General features: G+C 35.7%; 1 protein-coding gene across 7 annotated transcripts in view; it reads left to right on the forward strand.

Moving 5' to 3' along the window:
• The window catches only part of PALS1 (protein associated with LIN7 1, MAGUK p55 family member), a 102,668-nt gene that overhangs the window by 76,576 nt on the left and 3,239 nt on the right, over positions 1–22,853 (forward strand). For 6 of the 7 annotated variants that reach the window (XM_049706382.1, XM_049706385.1, XM_049706386.1 and 3 more), the window contains 6 exons: positions 3,088–3,271; positions 6,148–6,219; positions 6,578–6,649; positions 8,910–9,101; positions 10,150–10,352; positions 12,057–12,167. In XM_049706382.1, coding sequence (XP_049562339.1) covers positions 3,088–3,271; positions 6,148–6,219; positions 6,578–6,649; positions 8,910–9,101; positions 10,150–10,352; positions 12,057–12,167 — 834 coding nt within the window. The remainder of the gene's footprint in view (positions 1–3,087; positions 3,272–6,147; positions 6,220–6,577; positions 6,650–8,909; positions 9,102–10,149; positions 10,353–12,056; positions 12,168–22,853) is intronic. The other variant, XM_004262141.3, reaches the window with a different exon arrangement.

Here is a 22,853-nt window from a genome sequence, read left to right on the forward strand (position 1 = left end):
AGATATATTGTAGTGATACTACAGCATTGTTAAACCCTGGAGCTTTCCTATAGGGGTCGGCATCTCTCCTTCATTTGAAAAGGACTCTGTTTTCTTTTGTATGGGAAAGGAAATAAATTAGCCACTAACAGAGCTGAAGAGGAAAGATTGCTGAAGATAACTTCTAGAGCTGATAAGAATTGCAGTGGAATACAGGCATACTTCAGAGATATTGCAGGTTCGGTTCCAGACCACTGCAATAAAGTGAGTCACACTGTATCTGCAAAATGCAGTAAAGTGAAACACAATAAAACAAGGTATGCCTATATATAGATAGAAGTCACATAGTACATGTCAAGTCAATACTCAGACTTTTACCCTGTCATATGGTTAATTTCCCTGATATGAAATAAACTTTGCTCTCAATTTTACTCCTCTTCCCAGCCTGCACAGAGGGGCCTCATTCCAAACCAACTAAATCTGAATAGTGAAGAGGTAAGACCTAAGCAGAGTAGGGAGAAAACCATCTCTGGGTGATTTTGTTTGGCCTCTGGCAAAGGTCATAGACTTAGATACAGCATCCTCACTGGTCTATTTAGTTTCCCTCAGGGTAGTAGTTCCCTGAGATTTTAGGGTACATCTTAAACAGCATGTATGTAACAATTATCCAAGGAACATAATTAAAATACAGAGTCTGAAAATTTGAGACGTGGCATAAGAAGTCAGTATTTTAATAAACATCCTAGCAGGTGTTCTGAGCAAAACAGTTTGAAAACAACATGCTGGGTATTGATTTCAGAAAGTGATTTGATAAAATCATCAATCAGGCTGACAAGTAGTCTGATTTCATGCATCTTTGAAAAGCCTGTTAATAAAATGATCTCTCTACCACCATAAATGATGCCTATAATTTCATGTTCAGATTGCTAAGATTGTTTGACTAAAAAACAACAATTTAAACAGATGTAGAAGCATTATTGATTAACAGGATGGTACTCAAGCAGAGATTTTTTTTTTTAATCATCCTATAGATTAGAGACCTCATGCCAGGGTTACAGAATTGTATGTATAGTCTTTTTACCCAGTCTCTCAACTGTTTTGACTCACTACTACCCTGTATAACTCTCTAAAATTCATTTTTGGTTTTAACTGACAAAGTTTTCAAGATTTTATTAAAAAGTCTGTTTTTCATATCAAGAATAAGGCTGTTTAGGGCACACTCCAGTTGTAATGCAGCAGAACACTGTTAAATTGAGTGAGGTATCGTAAACATATTTAAGCCAAGAGTGTGTACTATGTGATTCCATTTATATGAAGTAAAATACAGGGAAATTAATCTATGCTAGAAATCAGGGTGATGTTTACCGTTGGAGGACAAAACTAATCTATTCTAGAAATCAGGATGATGTTTATCCTTGGAGGACATAGCATGGCTAGTGACTGAAAGGAACGTGAGGCGGGGCTTCTGAGGTGCTGGTGATATTCTGGTTCTTGATTTGGGTGCTGGTTACACAGGTTTGTTTTGTTTATGAAAATCAATTGAGCTATACATTTAGGATTTTGTGTACTATTTGAACTTATGTAGTACATCAGTGAAAAGCTACCCCCCAAAAAGCAGACTAGCATTTAAGTTCTATATTTTTAACTGAATCACTTGCTTTACTTCAGTGTTGCTGTTTGTATATTGAGACTTAGATTTCCTCATTTCATATTTATAGCAGTAAAATATTTTTCTGAAATTAAAAAATACAGTATTCTTTATCTAAAGATACCTTCAAACAAAATCTCTGAAAGAGGCTGTTGCTTTCATGAGGATTCTTGGTTATTATAATGGAGGGATATGTATTATATATATAGCACTTTAAAAGTATTTTATCAGCTTTCATATATTCTCATTATTGATTGAGAATAGTCAATTTTTTAAGTGTTTCAGGAGCTGAAAAAAGATAGTGTTTTCTCATAAAATAGTTTTTGAAGCAGACCAGTATTGTCTTTATGATTGGTGGCCTCAGTCATGGTTAGGGTAAAAGGCTTAAGGAAAGTCAAACAACAGTTGGATAGAAGAGAACTCAGAATTATAAAATTCTTAGGCTGTCAATCAGGTGCCTGGCTCACTGAGCCCAGACCTGAAATATAACCTATGTGGGGCAGAAAAACTCATTGAAAATAGGTGTAGGATTTTGTTAGATGAAAATGGACTTCTTACAGATTTTGGAAAATGCCACATGCCATTTGACCAGCTTGGATAAAAAGTACAGATAGGGGAGTTAAAGAGAATATTAATTCCTTTATACCTCCTAAGAAGTAAGAATACTTTATCTTATAGAATATATTGAAGAAAATAGCATTGGAAATAACTTAGCTTTCAATAAGGTTCATGTGAATTCTTACCTTTAGTGCTAAGAGCGTTAACAGGTTTTAGATACGCAAAAACACAGTTAACAAAAATTTTAACTTATACAAGTAGTAATAAAGCCTATGTATAGAACACGATAGGAATGATTATACACTTGATTTAGATAATTTTAGCAGTTTAGGGTGTCTTTATTTATGAACCCTAAACATATCCCTTTAGAAGAAACTCTGAAGGAGATTAAGGTGCAGTCGCGCTGACAGTGTGGCCAAGAGCAGTTTCCCTGGATGATGGCACCAGGGAAACTGACACTCACCTGCTTAGATGACAGATGTGGTGAGGTTTACAGTCTACCTTTCCTGGTAGTAGTGGTTTAGAAATTACATACCTTACTGCAGAGTCATTGTTTTCACAGGTCAGGAATGGAAGGGGAGGGAGTCTCTATTACATTCCTTCTGCTTCTATCAAACCTTTGAGGCCCCTTAGCACCTCAGCTTGTTAGCAGCTAACAGTGCAGTGTTTTGCATACTCTTGTACATGTTTGCAATCAACAGGACTGTCTTAACTGAAGAAAACAGATGAGTCTGGGAAAATTCTGCTCCCAAAATACAGTTAACTAAACTAACCTCCCTTCTTTCAATTCATAATATCTTTGCACTAATGAAAAATGTAACATTTTAATTATATTTATGCTGAAGATTTTGTGTTGCCATTTCATTATCGTTGTTCTTACTTTTACCCTTTTTATCTTTTAGATCCATGTAAAGGCTCATTTTGACTATGACCCCTCAGATGACCCTTATGTTCCATGTCGAGAGTTAGGTCTGTCTTTTCAAAAAGGGGATATACTTCATGTAATCAGTCAAGAAGATCCAAATTGGTGGCAGGCCTACAGGGAAGGGGATGAAGATAATCAGCCTCTAGCTGGGCTTGTTCCAGGTAAGAGACAGTATAGTAGAAAGTACAAAGTTTAAAAAAACATTTAAAATACAAATCTTCAAAGAGAAAAACTCACTTTTTCATGCCTTTTAAAAAATGATGTAAATACTTTTTCACGTCGTTGATTTTTATGTTGTATCTGTAACGTAAGTATCTTGAATATAAATTAACCAATTTGTTGGGCTTTAGAATGGAATTACGATATAATCTCGTCAGCCAATCCCATGTTGTACTACATTCACTGTAGGTACATTGAGACTACCCTGTTTTCAAGGCAACAAAACTTGTATTGAACAACAAAAGCATCAAGGCAACAAAACTTATACTATAACAGATTATCATCAACTGGAGCATCAAACTTGGTATCTAAATAGGAATTTGTGAAGGTGCATCACTTTATAAGGAATCAGGAGAGTAAGACTACTGAATTTATCTCTCCTAAGATATCTTAGGGTGGAAATAGGATGCCCCCAACTTTTCATTGAAGAAGACTCTCTAATTTCGACTATACTAAAATAAAACTTTAGCTCACATTGGACATTAAGATTATTAAGGGAACATATTTCTTCTGAAGAGTGAAGATGATGCTTAATGGAATGAAGTGTATAGATGTAATTTTTCCTACAAATTGTTCCTGCAGTTCCCAGGATGTGGGTATGGTGGAATGAGGGAAACAGAACCAAGGAAAGTATAATAAGATATTAGTGAAGGCAAAGGAATACTTACAGAATGATGAAATGGGAATAAAGTGATAATTCATCAGCTTATTCACTCAAAAAATACTGTTATATCAGCATTGTATAAGGCACTGAGATAAGCTTCTCTTCCATATTTGACTTTAAAGCATATCCGTTAATACTTTAATTATACATTAATGTAAAACAATGTTTTTTTTCCTTTTTTGTGTGCCCTACTTCATAATACTTACATGGAATTGTCTGTTACAGTACTTTGTACTGTATATTCTCAGTTTGTAAACTTCTAGGCCAGTGACTACATCTTACTTATTCTTTCAAATTTAGGGCAGTATCTGCTAAATTAATAAATAGGTGGTTTTTAAAAATAGTTCTGCCAGAACTGGTGCTTCTGAATTAGACCTTCTAAGGCTGTTTTTTTTTAAAAAAACTCTTCCAAGCCTTGACTTTTGCCTATAACATTTTTTAGGGATTATACCTCCTATTAAACCTTAAGATTTTAAGCATAACAGATCTGGCTATAGAATTTGGCTTACAATGACTGTGACTACAAGTAATACATTATGTGTATAATAAAGTCACAGCCACAAATCATCTGCTTTAAAACCCCAAAGCTGGAGATTCTGTGTATACTGACGCATATATCAAGGAAGGAGGAATGGGCTTCTTATATTAAGTTCAGAGGATGATACTGTACCCTTGATTCTTCACAGTAACAGTTACAGGAACATTCCTCTAGAATCCTGGGGTACTGGGCAGCCATTATGGTTCGTAGTGCTTGTGCCAGATATCAATTTGATATCTTTCACCATGTCAGCTTTAGCCCATAAATACTTAGAACTAATATCTGTTGACTGATTGATTACATTGAGTTTCTGAAAATAGATAGATAAATCAAGGAAGTTTTAATGATACCATTTGTAAGTCTTTTTATAGGACAAATAAATGGACCCATGTTAGTTTGAGTTTGACAGTTTTCTGTCAGGAGGATTTCTAAGAGGTTATAATGTCCATCTCCCACTAATGTCTGCTTGTATTTCAAAAACAGTCTACATACGTGTGTACTATAAAAATGTGCCATAGCAGTACATTACTGTAATGTTTTTAAACATTTTAGTATATAAATTATTTAAATTATTTTGTTCTTTTTTTTCTAAATCTGTTGAAGTCAAATACTTTTTTAAAAAATTTAATGCTCTTAAAAATTTCCCTATGGTCATAGCTACTTGTTTTATCTAGAAACACAATCTGTACAGCTTCTGGAGATAACTTGATTTCTTTTAATGTTTTTTATGTATATCAAACTCAATACTGTTTTTGCTTGTGCTCTTATAAAATGCACTAAGTTCAACAGATTATCCCAACATCATAGATGGAATTTGCTTATTGATTTTTAAGAATCTCTGGCCTGAAATGGAAAGAATTAAATATAAAAATTAAATATAAAAGTAGAACTCTTAATTCAGAATTTTCTAATTAAAGCCACTTTTATCCTTCAGAAAAAAAATACATTTGATTCTAAGGTGGATGTCTGAAAAGAACATGAAAATCAGAAACCTTGAAAGCCTCCTATATTTAAAATCTTAATCCTGAGAGGAAAAATGTAATAGGTTTTTCATTTATTTGTATCATGGGTAGCTTAAGGTAGAAATGAAAAATCTTTAAAGCATATACATACATACAAAGAAAAAGAGGGATTGAAAATGATAAATGCAAGGGAATATGTTGAATGGTGTCTTGGAATCAAAAACTGGTGACTGTTTACATATTATTTTGGAAAGTTAACTCCTAGAATTAATTTGCTTGATTTGCAATAATTCAAATGATCAGAACCATTGTAACATCCAGCACAGTGCTTTCCACATAGTAGATGCTAAGTGAAAACTTTGTAAAAATTGAACTATTAAATTTTCTAGCACTGGTTTGTTATTTATCTTTTTTAATAGATGATATATAGTCCAGTAATACATGTTCTAGGATTGATTGAGAGCAAGGTGGAGACTTAATACTTTAACTGTTTGGAGCGTATAATCATAGTTGATATACTCTGATGTGGTGGCAGGAGGATTTAGAAGGGAATATAAATGAAGAGTTACTTCTGGTGGTGTCCCTTGATTTAAAAAAAAATACTTCTATCCTTTTGACTTAACTATTTTACTCTTTTTCCTTTCTGCTTATTAGGGAAAAGCTTTCAGCAGCAAAGGGAAGCCATGAAGCAAACCATAGAAGAAGATAAGGAGCCAGAAAAATCAGGTTGGACACTTATATTTGACATTGAGGTTTCTTGGGTCTTCATCTGGAATCAGGTTTAGATTTACATATCATAACTGTCAAGAAAGAGGTATTCATGGCAAGAGTGATGTGAGAAGCAAAACTGATTACCTTAGGACTGTAAAGGAAGGAGAGGATTTAAGTATTAAAGATTATCTATCTGTGATGTGAGATTAATGGAAAATTATAACTACTTCTCTGAAAAATAGTTCTTCTATGAACAATGTAACGTGTCTATAAATTTAAATTTAAAACTATTTGAGTTCTTCTATTTGAAATATGTAGCTTTATTCAAGGAAACAAATACCACATTTATACTTACGTTTTTTATTCTCAACAGGAAAACTATGGTGTGCAAAGAAGAATAAAAAGAAGAGGAAAAAGGTTTTATATAATGCCAATAAAAATGATGGTAAGTTCCACTCTCAGATATAGTTGTATTTATATCCGAAAGAGGTCCATATCTAACACTTGAAAGAAATTAAATTGATATTTTCAGGGAATTTTATTTCTGGTCTTGGCCTCTTAATGTAACATGTGTGCTTAATAAAGCCATTTAGCAGAAATTATTTTCTTTTGGAATCCTATGAGGAATGCACAGTTTTAAATTCTGAGAAAAACTGGTATAAAAATTATAGTACAATTTAGCATGTACAGTGTTATATTGATAGTTTCCTCATAAATTTTTTCCTACTTAAACTCTTTATTTGCAAAATTAATACATGTTTCTAACAAATTCTAACAATATAGCTGTATTTTAAGTAAAAAATGAACATTTTGTCTACAGTAACTCATGTCACCAAGGCAAGCCATTGCATAGAGCCTGCTGACTGAGTCAGGCACACAGGAGAGTTTTCTGTTCTATTTTAATTTATTGTTAAGATTAAAAAAATTTTAAGTTGTAGCTTCTCTTAGAATCAAAAGCTCAAATAACACTGGGCTCATATTCCCCCATGACACTGGTCTGCTGGACCTGAATGATATGCTTTTGCCTTTATACTGGGCACCTACTTAGTTCAGCAGTCTCCGCCACATCCAATTTTTTATAAACCCAGCCTGATTTAGTGCTTTCATTACCTTCTTGGTTGGTCCTTATGGGCTTTAGAATTTGCTACCCCTTCTTTAATTCACATTAGAAACAAGCCAAATAATAAAGCAAAGGGAGTCTTTAACTTCTTACACAATTTATAAGGCTTATTTTTATTCTCTCAATACCTTGAAAATTTCTTAAGTGGCATAAATTGAACTAGTGAAAATAAAATGTTATAGATAATTGGAAAATTTGATACAAAACTAAACCTGAGATTCCATCTACTATAATAAATTTTTTTTCCCAAAATAAACATCCTTAATGCTAAGTGATAGATTATGTAGCTAAGAAGATTTATTGGAATTTTAATCTTTTCCTCTATACTTGGGTAAGTGATTAATATCTGTTTCTTTATCTTTTGAAATACACTAAAATTAACTGGTTCAGCTCTAATAGCTGTTATATTATGATATATCTACGTCTGTGAATCAAAATGTTTCCACAGTCTGTACATGTTAGAAGAAGGAACTTAGATTTTTCAGAGGGAAAAGCGTTTTGAGAAGGGAAGGAATTACATTTCTGTTCATAGTGCTGTTATCATAATTAACATTTTTATTAATAACATTTATAATAACTTCTGTTCCAGGGGCAGTAACCTTCATCCATTTAGTTCTCAAAATAAATTCCTTGAGATTACAGATTAATGAATTCAAGTTCAGATGTGAAAGTGGCCTGCTTAAGTTCTTACAGCTAATACATGGTTGAGTTGGAGTTTAAACAACTAGAGTTTGAGTTCCTGCTCTGTGCTCTGTGCTAAGCACTGACAAGATTAAGATGGTCCCCTGCCCCCATGGAACTTATAGCTGACGGTCTGACTACACATCTGATGCTCTTACCCAGTTAGGTGAAGTAATATGATTGAGAAGATAGCAGGTCACTAGTTGTCTGCCTTTGTTCTTACCACTGGACAGCTCTGATTTCATCTGGATTATGGGCTTTAGGAATGTTACCCCACCTGTTATAATTTATACCTCTTCTTGAATCATGATCTCAGGTTAGTATTAGTATTCCAGGATAAAGTAAACATAAGTGTAGAAAGTTGGATAGCATAGATATGCTGTGTTTTCAAGTTATATGATCACAGAAAAGTATTCCAGCTTTCTCTGATAACACTAGTTGCAGCACTATTTGTAAATGTTTGTCTATGCCAGGTATTGTTTGCAGCATATACATTGTCTTCTCCTTAAACCAATCCTCTAATTAAAGTATTAGTATCCCCATTTTACAAAAATGACAGATATTATTCTCATTAGTTTATGCCTTGGTGCCTCACCCTCTGTCAAAGTATTGGCTGCAAACTAGCTATTTGATATGAATCAGTATAGTTATATTGTATTAAACATTCAAACACAGTATGAAATGAGAAGCAATAAACATTTCTAGAAGGATTAATATATTATTTGATTTATTTTCATAATCCTGGCAAGGATATAATGACATGGGAAAATACTCATGATTTTCCATATTACTGTCTTGATCCCAAAAGTTAAGCATTTTTAATGATAATAACTTGTGCTTTTTTTCAATTTTTTGAAAGATCTATGAGTATATATTTATTACATGGCAATAATTCTGTCTGAAGGGCTTAACTTTTTCTTTTTCAAAGATTATGACAATGAAGAGATCTTAACTTATGAGGAAATGTCACTTTATCATCAGCCAGCAAATAGGAAAAGACCTATCATTTTGATTGGTCCACAGAACTGTGGCCAGAATGAATTGCGTCAGAGGCTCATGAACAAAGAGAAAGACCGCTTTGCATCTGCAGTTCCTCGTAAGTTTGGATGCATTCCCATTTTCCTGTGCTTTTCAGCTTACTACCTTAGAACCTAACTGTGTAGGGAAGTTTTTCACCCATTTCATCAAAAGAGTGTTGTCCAAGAAAGAGGAACTTTGTTTTAGCCAAATCTTTTGAGAATTTGCTATTAAAGATAGTCACTCTTGATAAATATACATTTTCTCTAAGAGTATGGTACTAATTACTTTCTAAATGAATTTCAATTTGGGCCTCTTACAATGCCGTGCTCAGTATGGAATCAGCCCCTGTTTTTTTTAACTGATGCAGAAGATAGAAATTTAGACCTAATTTAGACCTAATTTCTGAATACAGAAGTTCTGTTTAAAGATTGTATAGTACCTAATCTTATGGAAAAACTGAGTGATAGTATTTTATTTTACTTTTAAAATTTATTTATTTATATTTATTTTTGGCTGCGTTGGGTCTTCGTTGCTGCGCGTGGGCTTTCTCTAGTTGCAGCAAGTAGGGGCTACTCTTTGTTGCAGTGCGTGGACTTCTCATTGCGGTGGCTTCTCTTGTTGCAGAGCAAGGGCTTTAGGCACCTGGGCTTCAGTAGTTGTGGCACGCGGGCTCAGTAGTTGTGGCTTGTGGGCTCTAGAGTGCAGGCTCAGTAGGTTGTGGCGCATGGGTTTAGTTGCTCCACGGCATGTGGGATCTTCCCAGACCAGGGCTCAAATCCGTGTCCCCTGCATTGGCAAGCAGATTCTTAACCACTGTGCCACCAGGGAGGTCCCCAGAGTGATAGTATTTTAAATGAAATGCAAGATGAAGTAATTTGGAGTGTAAGCATAAAACATATTAAAGGTAATGGTTATTAAGATAGTAAAAACACAGTTTTGTTCATTTCTCAATCTAGAAATAAAACCAGTCAATGTTAAGTTAAACACATGGGGGTCTAACATTTCCTTAATTCATTATTTTTAAATTTGTATTACAAAATAAACATTTTTTCTGACTAACAGAATTATCCCTCATCCTTACTCTGATCCACGTCCATTATTTTTACCTGATTTTGTTTGCCTAGATACAACTCGGAGTCGGCGAGACCATGAAGTAGCCGGTAGAGATTACCACTTTGTTTCACGGCAGGCATTTGAGGCAGACGTAGCAGCTGGAAAGTTCATTGAGCATGGTGAATTTGAGAAAAATTTGTATGGAACCAGCATAGATTCTGTACGGCAAGTGATCAACTCGGGCAAAATATGTCTTTTAAGTCTTCGTACACAGGTAAAAACTATTTTGGTTTAGGGTGTTGAACTTGAGGACATTTTTCACAGAGTAATTTTTAGTGGGAACTGTATTTTGGTCCAAGAACCACAGGACCTAATTAAGTTCTCATACAGTTTTTTCACACTGATTCCCTACGAATTTAGGTTGCTAAATCTCTTTCAGTTTCCTCTGAGGGGAAAATACATATATTCCATACTTACATATACACATGTACATGTTTTCTGAAACTTAAAATACAGTAACTGTAGTGCTGGTATAGTACTTTAGTATTTTAAAGGTTATAAAAGAATTTCCCTTTCCTGATTCTTGTATGAGAAAAATTAGAATAATTAGAGGTCATTTTTATGGTTTTAAATGACGTAGTTCAAGTATTAGTATCATTACGAGTGCTGGGTTGTATCTAACGAAATGTCCACTGTTCTATTATCTGTCATACAAAAGAAAACCTTCAAAAATTACTAACAGTTGCTTTTTAGATTTCCATTAAAAATAAAATAATTTTAGAAATTTGGGATTTTTAAGATTGTGTTTGTTGTGAATTTTTTTTCTTTTTGTACATTGTACAGCTTTAGCATAAAACTTTCCTTAATGTCGTGGAACCTACTGTGTATGTCAACTCACGAGACATAGGTAGTGGTCATTAAAGAGATGTATATGAAAGAGAATTGAGGGACTTCCCTGGTGGCGCAGGGGTTAAGAATCCGCCTGCCAGTGCAGGGGACACGGGTTCAAGCCCTGGTTTGGGAAGATCCCACATGCCGCGGAGCAACTAAGCCCGTGCACCACAACTACCGAGCCTGCGCTCTAGAGCCTATGAACCACAACTGCTGAGCCCGTGTGCCACAACTACTGAAGCCCATGTGCCTAGAGCCTGTGGTCCGCAACAAGAAAAGCCACCGCAATGAGAAGCCCGCGCGCCACAACGAAGAGTAGTGCCCCCTGCTCACCACAACTAGAGAAAGCCCGCGCACAGCAACAAAGACCCAACGCAGCCAAAGATAAATAAATTTATTTAAAAAAAGAAGAGAGAGAGAGAGAGAGAGAGAATTGATTCCAAAATGGCTTTCCTGAAATAGTAATTAGGTTTTCTTTATTTTTTAGTGAACAAAAGAGCTTATTAGTCTCTGCTGTTTCAACTATAAATATCAGACTTAAGAGAAGGATTGATGTTTTTACTAAATTCCTTCAGAATTCTTTATATTATTTTGGCTAACAAATTTACCAAAGAACTTAGAGTAGTTAAGCATATTGTCTTAATTACTGTTTTTAAGATAGAAAAGGACATGTCCCTATAATCCCCATTTTTGTAGAGTACTTCAATTTAGGGACACACATTCATGCAAAGGCAAGGTGAAAACCACAGTCTCTTAATTCAGACAGTATGCTTTTTCTTCTTGGATGTGCTTTTCCAGAATTTTCTTTTGTATGTGTATGTGAAGTTTTTCTCTGATTCTTTTTGCATTTAGACCCTGGCACATGGTAAGGTGACTGCTCATTTGTAATTCCTTCAAAATGGATTTTTAATATGGTTATTTTAATCTGTGTGTGATCTTATTAGCAGGGTATTTTATCATCACATAGTTGTAATTCTTCATTAATTTTATTTCATTACATATAAAGAGTAAGCCAATATTCTGTGTGTGTTATAGGTACACAATATATTCTTATATTGAATGGTTAAGATCTATCTTTTCTTTACAGTCATTGAAGACTCTCCGGAACTCAGACTTGAAACCATATATTATCTTCATTGCACCTCCTTCACAAGAAAGACTTCGGGCATTATTGGCCAAAGAGGGCAAGAATCCAAAGGTAAAGTTATTATACTGTCATACTATTCCATTGAAAGTAACATGAAACAGTCATGGCTTAATATGTCACAGTGCTTAAAAACTACGTCAGGCTTCCCTGCTGGCGCAGTGGTTGAGAGTCCGCCTGCCGATGCAGGGGACACAGGTTCGTGCCCCGGTCCGGGAAGATCCCACATGCGGAGCGGCTGGGCCCGTGAGCCATGGCCGCTGAGCCTGCGCGTCCGGAGCCTGTGCTCCGCAACGGGAGAGGCCACAACAGTGAGAGGCCCGCGTACCGCAAAAAAAAAAAAAAAAACACATCAGCTTAGGCTTTCAAACGGATTATTCTTTCTGCCATATCACTTTCCCAAAACTGCCACAGTTGCCTCTGGTTGGACTTCAGCAGCTCTCCAAAGCAGGGGGCTTCTCTTGTTGTTCTGCATACATTCTCTATTATCACTCTAAATGTATGGTAGGAATACATACATTTTTATGTATTCCTACCATATATACATACAGTAATACATACACCTTTGGCATTTCTTAAAACTTCCTTACCCTTCTTCACACAGATCTATGTTATTTCTAACAAGGATTAGGTAACACCCTCCCCCCACACCAAATATTCTCAGCAGATTCTTAGGGATTACCCACTTTTATCTGCAGATATTCACATATGCAAGGAGCCAAACTTGAGTCCTCTTGCTTTTCTCTTCTTTTTTCTCATTGAAATTTTATGTTCTGTTTGTCTTCTGCCTTTGATCTTTTTGTATGATCTGAAATGGAAAAATGTTTTTAGTTATTATTTTTTTTTGCCAGAATATAGTCAAATTTTATTTTATATGTTATAAGGTACAAACATATGATGCCAGAGATTGTACTTTAAATTTGGCATTGAAAAAATATAATTTGGAAATATAAATAATTATTCAAAGTTCCATAATATATTACTCCTCAGATTTGAAATTCAAAATCTGGCATTCCTTTCCTATGCCCCAAGATATCAATCAGCATGAGGTTGTGAATCTTGTGTTGCAACATGCAGCAGAGAATTCATCTTTGAATCCTTTAACTTTGAGTAACACTTAGTTTTCTTTAGTTTCATAGCAGAAAATAGCTGCTCACAAACATAAGTACTTCCAAACATGGACAGAACCTTTGCATAATGGTTTTTATATTTAGGGTAACCTCCCAAGATATCTGTAGAATTCTGGGATTCCAACGTTATCGTATTTGGCTTTCAGTATAGTGTTGACCTGCAATTCAGTAACTTCCATTTGTAGCTCTTTATTCACATTATTAATACTAATTGAGAAAGGGGAACTAAACAAGATTAGTTCATTCTCATAAAGTTGGAAAAGTCAGAGAACGTTTTTTGGAATTGAGTCTTCAACTCTTTAATTTGGGGAATGTAGTTCAGGCTGTCATTTTCATTTTCAAAAACTAATTTCATCGTAGGAAAGTGGGCCAGGTTGTTCCTTCCCAAATGAGTCTACCAAAGACAAAATTTCACTAGGAATGAGCCAACTGAATCATACATTTGTGTCACCACTTGTGAACGCCTTTGCAGAGAAATATCCAGCATGTTTAGATATGTTATAATAATGTCAACCAAAAAGGTTAAGTCTCTGAGCCAATCTTTGCTCGTAAGCTGAGGCTCAGATTTTCCTCTAGAAGACATGAAAAAGTCAGTTTCCTCCAACTGTTCAAAAAGCTGCCTTAGGACTACACCACAATTCAGCCACTTAAGTTCCATAGAGCAGAACATGTTTCCATATTGTGTGTCTAACTGATTAAACACAGCACCGATTTCTGTGGTCCGAGCCATGGGAGTGTATCCAGGTTATGGTATAAACTATGTCCATGACGTGATCCATTTTTAATCTTTTAGCACAAAGTGTCTCCTGGAGAATGAGACCGTGCAGAGACTTAAGTTCCTTGTCTTGGCAAAGCCCTGACACTTTAGATTTCAGTTTTGTAACTAGTTCTTTAACACTAACCATCACAGAGTCACCATCTGTGCTAATACTTACCAACTTTGACCAGTCCACGTTAAATTTTTTTAAGACTTTTCTCAACACGTAAAACTATTTCCTGATGTTGTGCCTGTTATGGGAACCATGTCCAGAAGTTCTTTGATCACATCAAAAGTTTCATTGACACCATGAATAAATACAGCTACGTGGGGGGGGGTGTTATTTCCATCCACACCTTCCTGAGCTAAATGGAAAAAAGCCACAAATGATTCAGCTTTTTCTTGCAACTTGTCCTGCAAGTTCTCAGTCGTATTGTTAACATGCTGGGCAACAACATTACCAGTTAGTCTTATGTTGGCAAATGCGTGTCTGTTCAGGGCACATGATTTCTGCTGCTCTCAACAGACAGTCTTTGATAAACTCGCCATCTGCAAGAGGTTTTGCTGACCAGGCAATTTTCTCACTTAATACATAACTACATTTCATGGCAGCATCACTTATTTTATCCACGTTCAAAAGCAAATCATGTTGAAATTTCAGTCTTTTTTTCAGTTTGTTGAATTTTCTGTCACACATCTTTTCTGTAAATCCATCGTGGTTCCTATGATGGTTGCTTTCCTAATGGTGTTTTAGGTTACATTCTCTCGACACAGACAGGCTTTGTTTGCATATTAAACATGTAGGAACATTCTTTACCTCCACAAAGAAATATGCTCTCTCACATTTTTCTTGAAATGCATGGCTTTCTTATTCTTTCGTTTTCCCATTCTCCAAGTGCTCTTTTTTCCATCTCTTTCATCTTGGCCTTGGCTTTTTTCTCCAACAAGGTCCAGAACTACAGCAAGCCCACCGATCTCTGTTCCTTGCTTCTCTTCCAAGGCTCATTGTGCATCGGCCTGTGACTTGAAGTCAATATAGGCGATCCTTTCACTCATCCTATCCTTGCTCACCAATCTGATTTGAAAAGCATCCTAAAACACTTCTATTAATTCATGCTGAGTGACTTTGTCAGGCAGGTTCTTGATCAAAAGTGTTTTGGCATTTCGATCTTTGTTTCCTTTCCCTTTGGTTTCTTCAATTTAGTTTCGTATCCAAGGACCTTTGTTTCACTGAGTTCCAGGGCTTTTTCCTGGTCATCAGCAGATTTAAAATTCACTAACCAAATCTCCTTCTAATTTCTGTTTTTTGGTTTCAGTGGAAGCCTTCTGTTTGGTCATTTCCTTCTGTTTATCAGGTGCTTTCTTCGTAGGCTCTTCATCCTCCTCCGAGTTCTCATGTCTCTTCTCATGGTCCTTGAGCTTGGCACTCCTCCTGTCTTTTGGCAAATTGGCCCCTGTGGCTCCCCTCCTGTGTGGTGATATTAATTTCTCAGCAAACATGGGAGCCAGAAACGTTTTTTTTCGATTTTATTTCCGGGAGCAGTAGCAACCTTCCTACCATTCTTAGGGACGACAGCCTCATCTCTGCTGCCATTGTCATTATCTTCTGACATCTCATCTTCCCCATCTTCTATTTCTTTTAGGGAAAGACTCATTTTCTTTAGTTCACCTTGATTTGTTTTCCTCTCCAGACTGAGAACTCATTGTTAACGGGACCAGCTTCCATCTCTACCCCCATCAAAATTAACAACATAAATAAGGAGTCTAAAGCCAGAAACTTTAACCATCACTTCCCAAATTAACCCGCACAGTGTCGTCCCTGACGAGTTCTCCTCCCTTTAAGGCTATCGCTGGTGTAGGGCACTGCCCACTCAGAGCCCTGCAGGCCATTACACGCAGCCAACCAGGACTGGACGCCCAGGAGAAGCCTGCAGCATCCCACAGGCACCAACAGGCCAGGAAGGCCCTCTCAGCAGCCGCCCAGGACTCTAGGCCCCAGGCAGCTAATTATTTTAGATGCTGGATGTGGTTGAGGTAGTCCATATTATACCAAACAGTACTAAAAATTAAATGATAATATATTGATATATTAATCAGAAAGCATTGACATTTTATTTAAATGTATGAAATGAAAACTGTCAAGTGACATGCTATATCAAAGTAACAAATACTCTTCCTTGTTTTTTGCCAATTTCCTAAAAATTTCTATTTTACAAAGGAATCACTTAGATCTCATTTCATTTGCTATGCCTTTAAATCTCCTTAAAAGCCATAAAAACACATAATAATATTCCTCCCTAAAATCTCCTCAAAAGTCTTTGATTCTTGACTATTCACCACACCCACCAGCCCTCTTTTTTCCTCCCCAAGGTATCTTTTTCTACTCTGGGTCTACTTACATTTGTTATTCAGTCTGTATGTGAAGGTGGTATTTTTCAGTGTCTTCGACATCAGGGACTTTCCCATCCTTTGTGTTGAGCATAATTCTGGTTGCTTTATTTAGGCTAAGTAGGCCAGCTGGTTAAAGTAGTGTTTCACTCCTTTTTCATTTTTGCAACACAAGTGCAAGTTCATAAATAAGTAGGGTCAGAGTATCTGCTGTCCTAAGCACTTGAGATGATACAAAAGAAATCTGAGACATAAAGTGGGGGAGGTGGTGGTTGTGGGATGAACTGGGAGATTGGGATTGACATATAGACACTAATATGTATAAAATAGATAACTAATAAGAACCTGCTGTATTAAAAAACTAAAATAAAATTCAAAAAAAAATATGAGACATGTTCGCTGGCTGTTCTTGAGGAGGATCACATATAATAAGGAAAACTAGATTGACAGTCTATGAAACTTGGTGCCCAGTTAACTACTTTGGTAGACCAGAAATACTGTAGTGGTTCTAGGAGAGGAATGCACATAAAGGACCAAAATGGACTCCATTTTACTTGTTCAACCTAATTTTCTATTTTCTGACATGCACACTTATTTTTTGTTAGGTTATTCTTCTCCAGCAAGAATTTGATAGCATGCCAAGGGCCACATGCCGTTCCAAAACATGTTAAGCAACTTTTGGTTGGTGGTCTCTGCCAGGGCTCTCATGGAATTTTTTTACCTATTTTATTTTTGATATTTTAATATTTAATTGTAATATTTAAAATATTTTTACCTACTTTATTTTTAATTCAGATTGAGTGAGTTCTAGAAAGAATACCTATTAACAGTTGACCCTTGAACAATGTGGGGTTTGGGCACCAAAACCTCCATACAGTTGAAAATCTGTGTGTAACTTATAGTTGGCCCTCCATATCTGCAGTTCCACATCCTCAGATTCAACCAACTGCAGACAGTGTAGTACTGTAGTATTAACTATTGAAAAAAATCTGTGTACAAGTGAACTGTGCATTTCAAGCCTGTGTTGTTCAAGGGTCAACTATATACATGCTTTTAAAGCAGGAACTTAATCAGTTACCACAATGTTTTAGCAGTATACAATGTGCTTGATTTTCTAATTATAGTTTTCTAATTTTAAAAAATTAACTTTATTGAGATTACTTTACATGCATGCATTTTAATTGTATAATTTAGTGAGTTTTGGCAAAATGTGTACCTGTGAAACCACCATGCCAATCAACATTTAGAACATTTGCATCACTCTAGAAAAGTTCTCTCATGCCCCTTTAAAGTTAATACCCCTCCACTCTTTCCTAGGTAACCACTTACCTACTTTCTGTCGCTATAGATTTGTCTGTTCTGGAAGTTCATATAAATGGAAACCATTTATAAGTTTAAGTTTATAACCATTTATAAGTAAGTTTAAATTTGTATCTAGCTTTTTTTAAAATAAATTTATTTATTTATTATTCATTTTTGGCTGTGTTGGGTCTTCATTGCTGCACGCGGGCTTTCTCTAGTTGCAGTGAGTGGGGGCCACTCTTCGTTGAGGTGTGTGGGCTTCTCATTGCGGTGGCTTCTCTTGTTGCGGAGCATGGGCTCTAGGCGCTAGGGCTTCAGCACCTGTGGCACGTGGGCTCAGTAGCTGTGGCTCGCTTGCTCTAGAGTGCAGGCTCAGCAGTTGTGGCACACGGGCTTAGTTGCTCTGTGGCATGTGGGATCTTCCTGGACCAGGGCTCGAACCTGTGTCCCCTGCATTGGCAGGTGGGTTCTTAACCACTGCGCCACCAAGGAAGTCCTGTATCTAGCTTTTGATAAGTATAATGTTTTTAAGATTCATCTATGTTGCATCTAACAGTAGTTCATATCTTATTGCTGAGTTGTGTACCAGGATCTAAATATATCACAATTTGTCCATTCACCAGTTAAAAAACATTAGGGTTGTTTCCAATTTTGAGCTGGTGACTAAAGCAGCTCTAAACATTCATAGTTTTTTGGTGGACATATGTTTTCATTTTTCTTGAATTGCTGGATCAAAATGATAAGTGTATGTTTTAAGTGTATAAAAAGTACAAAACTATTTTATAAACAGTTTTCCTTTCTGCACTCTCACTTTGGTTCCATTTGCTCTACATCCTTACCAACTTTTGCTGCTGTTGTTTTGTAACAACTTTTTAGTCATTCTAATAGGTGTGAAGTGTTACCGTTGTGGTTTTCATTTGCATTTTCCTGATGACTAATGATAGCATCTTTTCATGTAGTCATTTGGACAAATTCTTTTGTGAAATGTCTCAAGTTTTATTTTTTTTAATTGAGTTGCTTTCTTGTTGAATTGTAAAAATTCTTTATATATTCTGGATATAAATATTTTTTCAAACTCTTTGTAATTTAAACACATATTTTTTGAAGATCAGAATTGTTTTTAATGAAGTACCTCTGTCCCTTGGTATGCATGGGAGATTGGTTTCAGCACCTGCTGCGATACTAAAATGGAGGATGCTTAAGTCCCATACTTGGCCTTCCATACCACAGTTTCATGTCTTCAGATTCAACCAACCATGGATCATGTAGAACTCTATTTATTGAAAAACATCTCTGTATACACAGTTCAAACCTGTGTTGTTCAAGGGTCAACTGCATAATTTTTTTCATTTTTCTTATGGTTAATGATTTTTGTGTATTGTCTAAAAAAATTTGCCTACTCCAAGATTATAAAGATTTATTCTGTATTTTCTTCTAAAAGCTTTCTTGTATTAGCTTTCCCTTTAAGGTCTATAATCTATCTCAAATTAATCTTTATTTTAGTGTGATGTAAGGGTTTGTTTTTTTTTTTAATCACACATGGCTATCCAATTGCTTTAGTATCATTTCTTGAAAAAGGCTATCCTTTTTTTCCCATTGAATTACATTGGCATCTTTGTCAAAAATGACTTGACCAAATACGTAGCGGGGAGGGATTATTTCTGGACTCTATTCTGTATTTATGCTGAATCACATTGTCTTGATTACTATAGCTTTATCTTTTCTCGAAAAATGGTCATTAAAAGGAATGAAGTACTGATACATGGTACAACATGGATGAACCTTGAAAACATAAGTAAAAGAACCCAGTCACAAAAGACCATATTTTGTATGATTCCATTATTTGGAATGTCCAGAATAAGCAAATCTATAGAGACCTGAAGTAGATTAGTGGTTTTCCTAGGGCTGGGGGTTGGGAGAAAATGGGGAGTGGCTGCCAATGACTGTGGGGTTTTGGAGGGAGCGGGGTGAGGGGGGATGGAGGGTGATGAAAATGTTTTGAAATTGATTGTGGTGTTGATTGCACAACTCCTCTGTGACTATACTAAAAACTATTGAATTGTACATTTTAAGTGGGTAAATTGTATGAATCCCCCATTGAATTGCTTCCAGTTCACCATTAAATGGGTGAATTGTAAATGAATTATATCTCAAGAAACCTGTTATCTGGGCAAAATAAATCCCAGTGGGCTTTTCTCTGGAAATTGAAAAGATTATTTTAAAATTGTATGGAAATTTTAAAGAATAACAAAAACACTTTAGAAAAATAAGTTGGGAGACATTTTTGTTAATTTTCTTTATTGTTTGACTATTTTCCATTTAATTGACTTATTTTTATTCTTATACTTACGTTGGCTTTAATTTGCACTTGCTCTAGTTTCTGAAGAAAATTAGATGATTTTTAAACCTTTCTTCTTTTCTAATATAAAGTTATAAATTTCCTTCTAAGTAGTTCTTTAGTTGCATCCTACAAATTAAGGTTATATTTTTCATTACCATTTTGTTAGAAATATTTTCTAGTTTCCTCTGTCATTTTCTTTAACCCATGGGTTATTTAGAAGTATCTAATTCCCATCTGTTGGAGATTTATAAAATATTTTATTGATCTACAATTCCATTGTGGTAAGAGAACATACTCTGTAAGATGTCAGTCTTTCAAATCTTGGTGAGTCTTATTTTATGACCCAGTATCTGTTCTATCTTGGTGCATGTTCCTGCACACCAGTAAGAATGTATATTTTGCAGCTGTTGGGTAAAGGGTGGTGTATCTGATTGCCTTTTATGTTTTATCTTCTTTGGTATTTAATAGTGTTTTATCACACAGTAGAAGTGTTGAGTAAAAACAAATTCTCAATTTTAACTCTGTGAGATAGTGCTAACTAAGAAAGTGATGGTGTTCCTCACCAAATGCAAAATTTAAATAATCAGTTATTTCATTGTACTGTGAATCTGTTCTGCTGTAATGGGGGCTTGAGAGTGGTAAACTAATAGTATGAACTATTATGGTCAATTTGGCCTATAGATAATTTTTTCAGGCCAAAGATATTTGAGCAAAAACATTTTGTTTCAATTTCGTCATGAATTGTAATTTGAAAAATTAAAACATAAACTACCAAGTAAATAAGTCATTTTGGCAAAAGATGAATACTTAAATTTGATAAAGAAAAACTAGGTGGATTAGATATTCATGTGAATCTATGTAAGACGTGGGGCTTAACATTTATATTTCAAATCTAGTAACACAAGGTTTAGAGTCTACCTTGAATTCTAGAATGTTCTTTCAATAATCTTCAGCTTTGAGTAGACATAAGTTTTAACCAGAATGTCACAGTATGTTCAGTTACAGTGGTGTAGTAGAGTCCCTGCTGGGAAACAAAGGATTCTGTGTACCAGAGCCAGATGCACAACATTCCAGAACGAAAATTAGAGGGCCACACAAGAAACTAATTCAGGACAAGCCAGAGCTGTCATCTTTTTTCCTTGACTTATGTTTGTTTTTATCTTTAATATCCCATAACTTAAAGACAATGATATAAAATTAATACTACTTAACACTATGATATATGATCTTATGTTACATGATAAGGAAATAAGAGAGGGAAGAAAACAAAGATATTTTAATAAAAATGTATTCTGAAGTAAATAATGAAGAAATACTTATGACAACTACAGTCCTTATTTCTTTAACTGGTCACATGGTCATAGGTGGTATTTGTAACTACTTTCTTCTACTATGGTTTTTTTTTTTTAACATCTTTATTGCAGTATAATTGCTTTACAGTGGTGTGTTTCTGCTATACAACAAAGTGAATCAGTTATACATATACATATGTTCCCATATCTCTTCCCTCTTGCATCTCCCTCCCTCCCACCCTCCCTATCCCACCCCTCTAGGTGGTCACAAACCACCGAGCTGATCTCCCTGTGCTATGCGGCTCTAGTGAGTTGGATGGACCTAGAGTCTGTCATACAGAGTGAAGTAAGTCAGAAAGAGAAAAACAAATACCGTATGCTAACACATATATATGGAATCTAAGAAAAAAGGGTGATGAAGAACCTAGGGGTAAGACGGAATAAAGACACAGACCTACTGGAGAACGGACATGAGGATATGGGGAGGGGGAAGGGTAAGCTGTGACAAAGCGAGAGAGAGGCATGGACATATATACACTGTCATATTTTTAATGTTTTCCTTCTGTTAAAAAAGTTCAACCAGTTGAACAATACAAATTGTTTGGTATTGTGGGTCCAATATAGTATTGATGTGTGGCCTTTACGTCTGAGACATATGGACATTTAATTAGTTCTCTTCATCAACAGGGGTGATTTGGGGGCAGTTTCACTTTCTTGGACACATGTGCCTGATTATCAGAAGGTTCTCGATAAGTTTTGCATATAACCTTGCCATCTGCTTATCTGTGAAATAGCTGTTTCCTTCATGCATTATTTTAAAGTAGCCTGCTCTATATGGCTTCCCAAACTCTTCTTAGGATACTTGTTTTTGCATCTTGAAGACCTCCTTTGTGTATTGAAAGCAGAGAAGCAATTTTAAAAGCTATTTCCCCCCAAAAATATATTAATTAAAATCTTGGATTTCCAGCAGTGTTTTCATAGAAAAAGGTACCCATTCTGTTGATCCTTTTCTCATGATGTTTACTCTTTTTAACTCTGCAACAGATATAGAGGGCAGGGGTTCTTTATAAGAGCCAAGAGCAGGTGGCACTTGAGGTCCTGCCAGAAAGGTTCACTGTTACAGAAGATGTTATTTTTAGGAAGAGGTTATGGTGCCCTGAAATGTTTGAAAACGAACGTCTGTAGGGAATTCAAAGTAACAGTCTGTGCTCTTGAAGCCTCTTCTTGTGGATAAGACAGAAATATATAAAAACCTAAATAGCAGTATAAACAGGTTATATTGAGTTGCAAATGGTTCGCAGTGTCAGTGCTGAAGATACCAGAGCAAAGGAAATCCCTGTGGCCATGACAGGGTTGGGTTGAACACTGGAGACTGAGTATTTTGAGAGACAGAAGGAAAGCAGTGTTAAGGCCATTTCTTGTTCTTCAGCCATCTCTGACTCATTGTATATTTTGGTAAGGAATGGACTACCTCTTAATTTTTTTTTTTTTTTTGCGGTACGCGGGCCTCTCACTGTTGTGGCCTCTCCC

This window comes from Orcinus orca, chromosome 2 (genome assembly GCF_937001465.1).
Source record: "Orcinus orca chromosome 2, mOrcOrc1.1, whole genome shotgun sequence".
In the NCBI taxonomy this organism is placed as follows: domain Eukaryota; kingdom Metazoa; phylum Chordata; class Mammalia; order Artiodactyla; family Delphinidae; genus Orcinus; species Orcinus orca.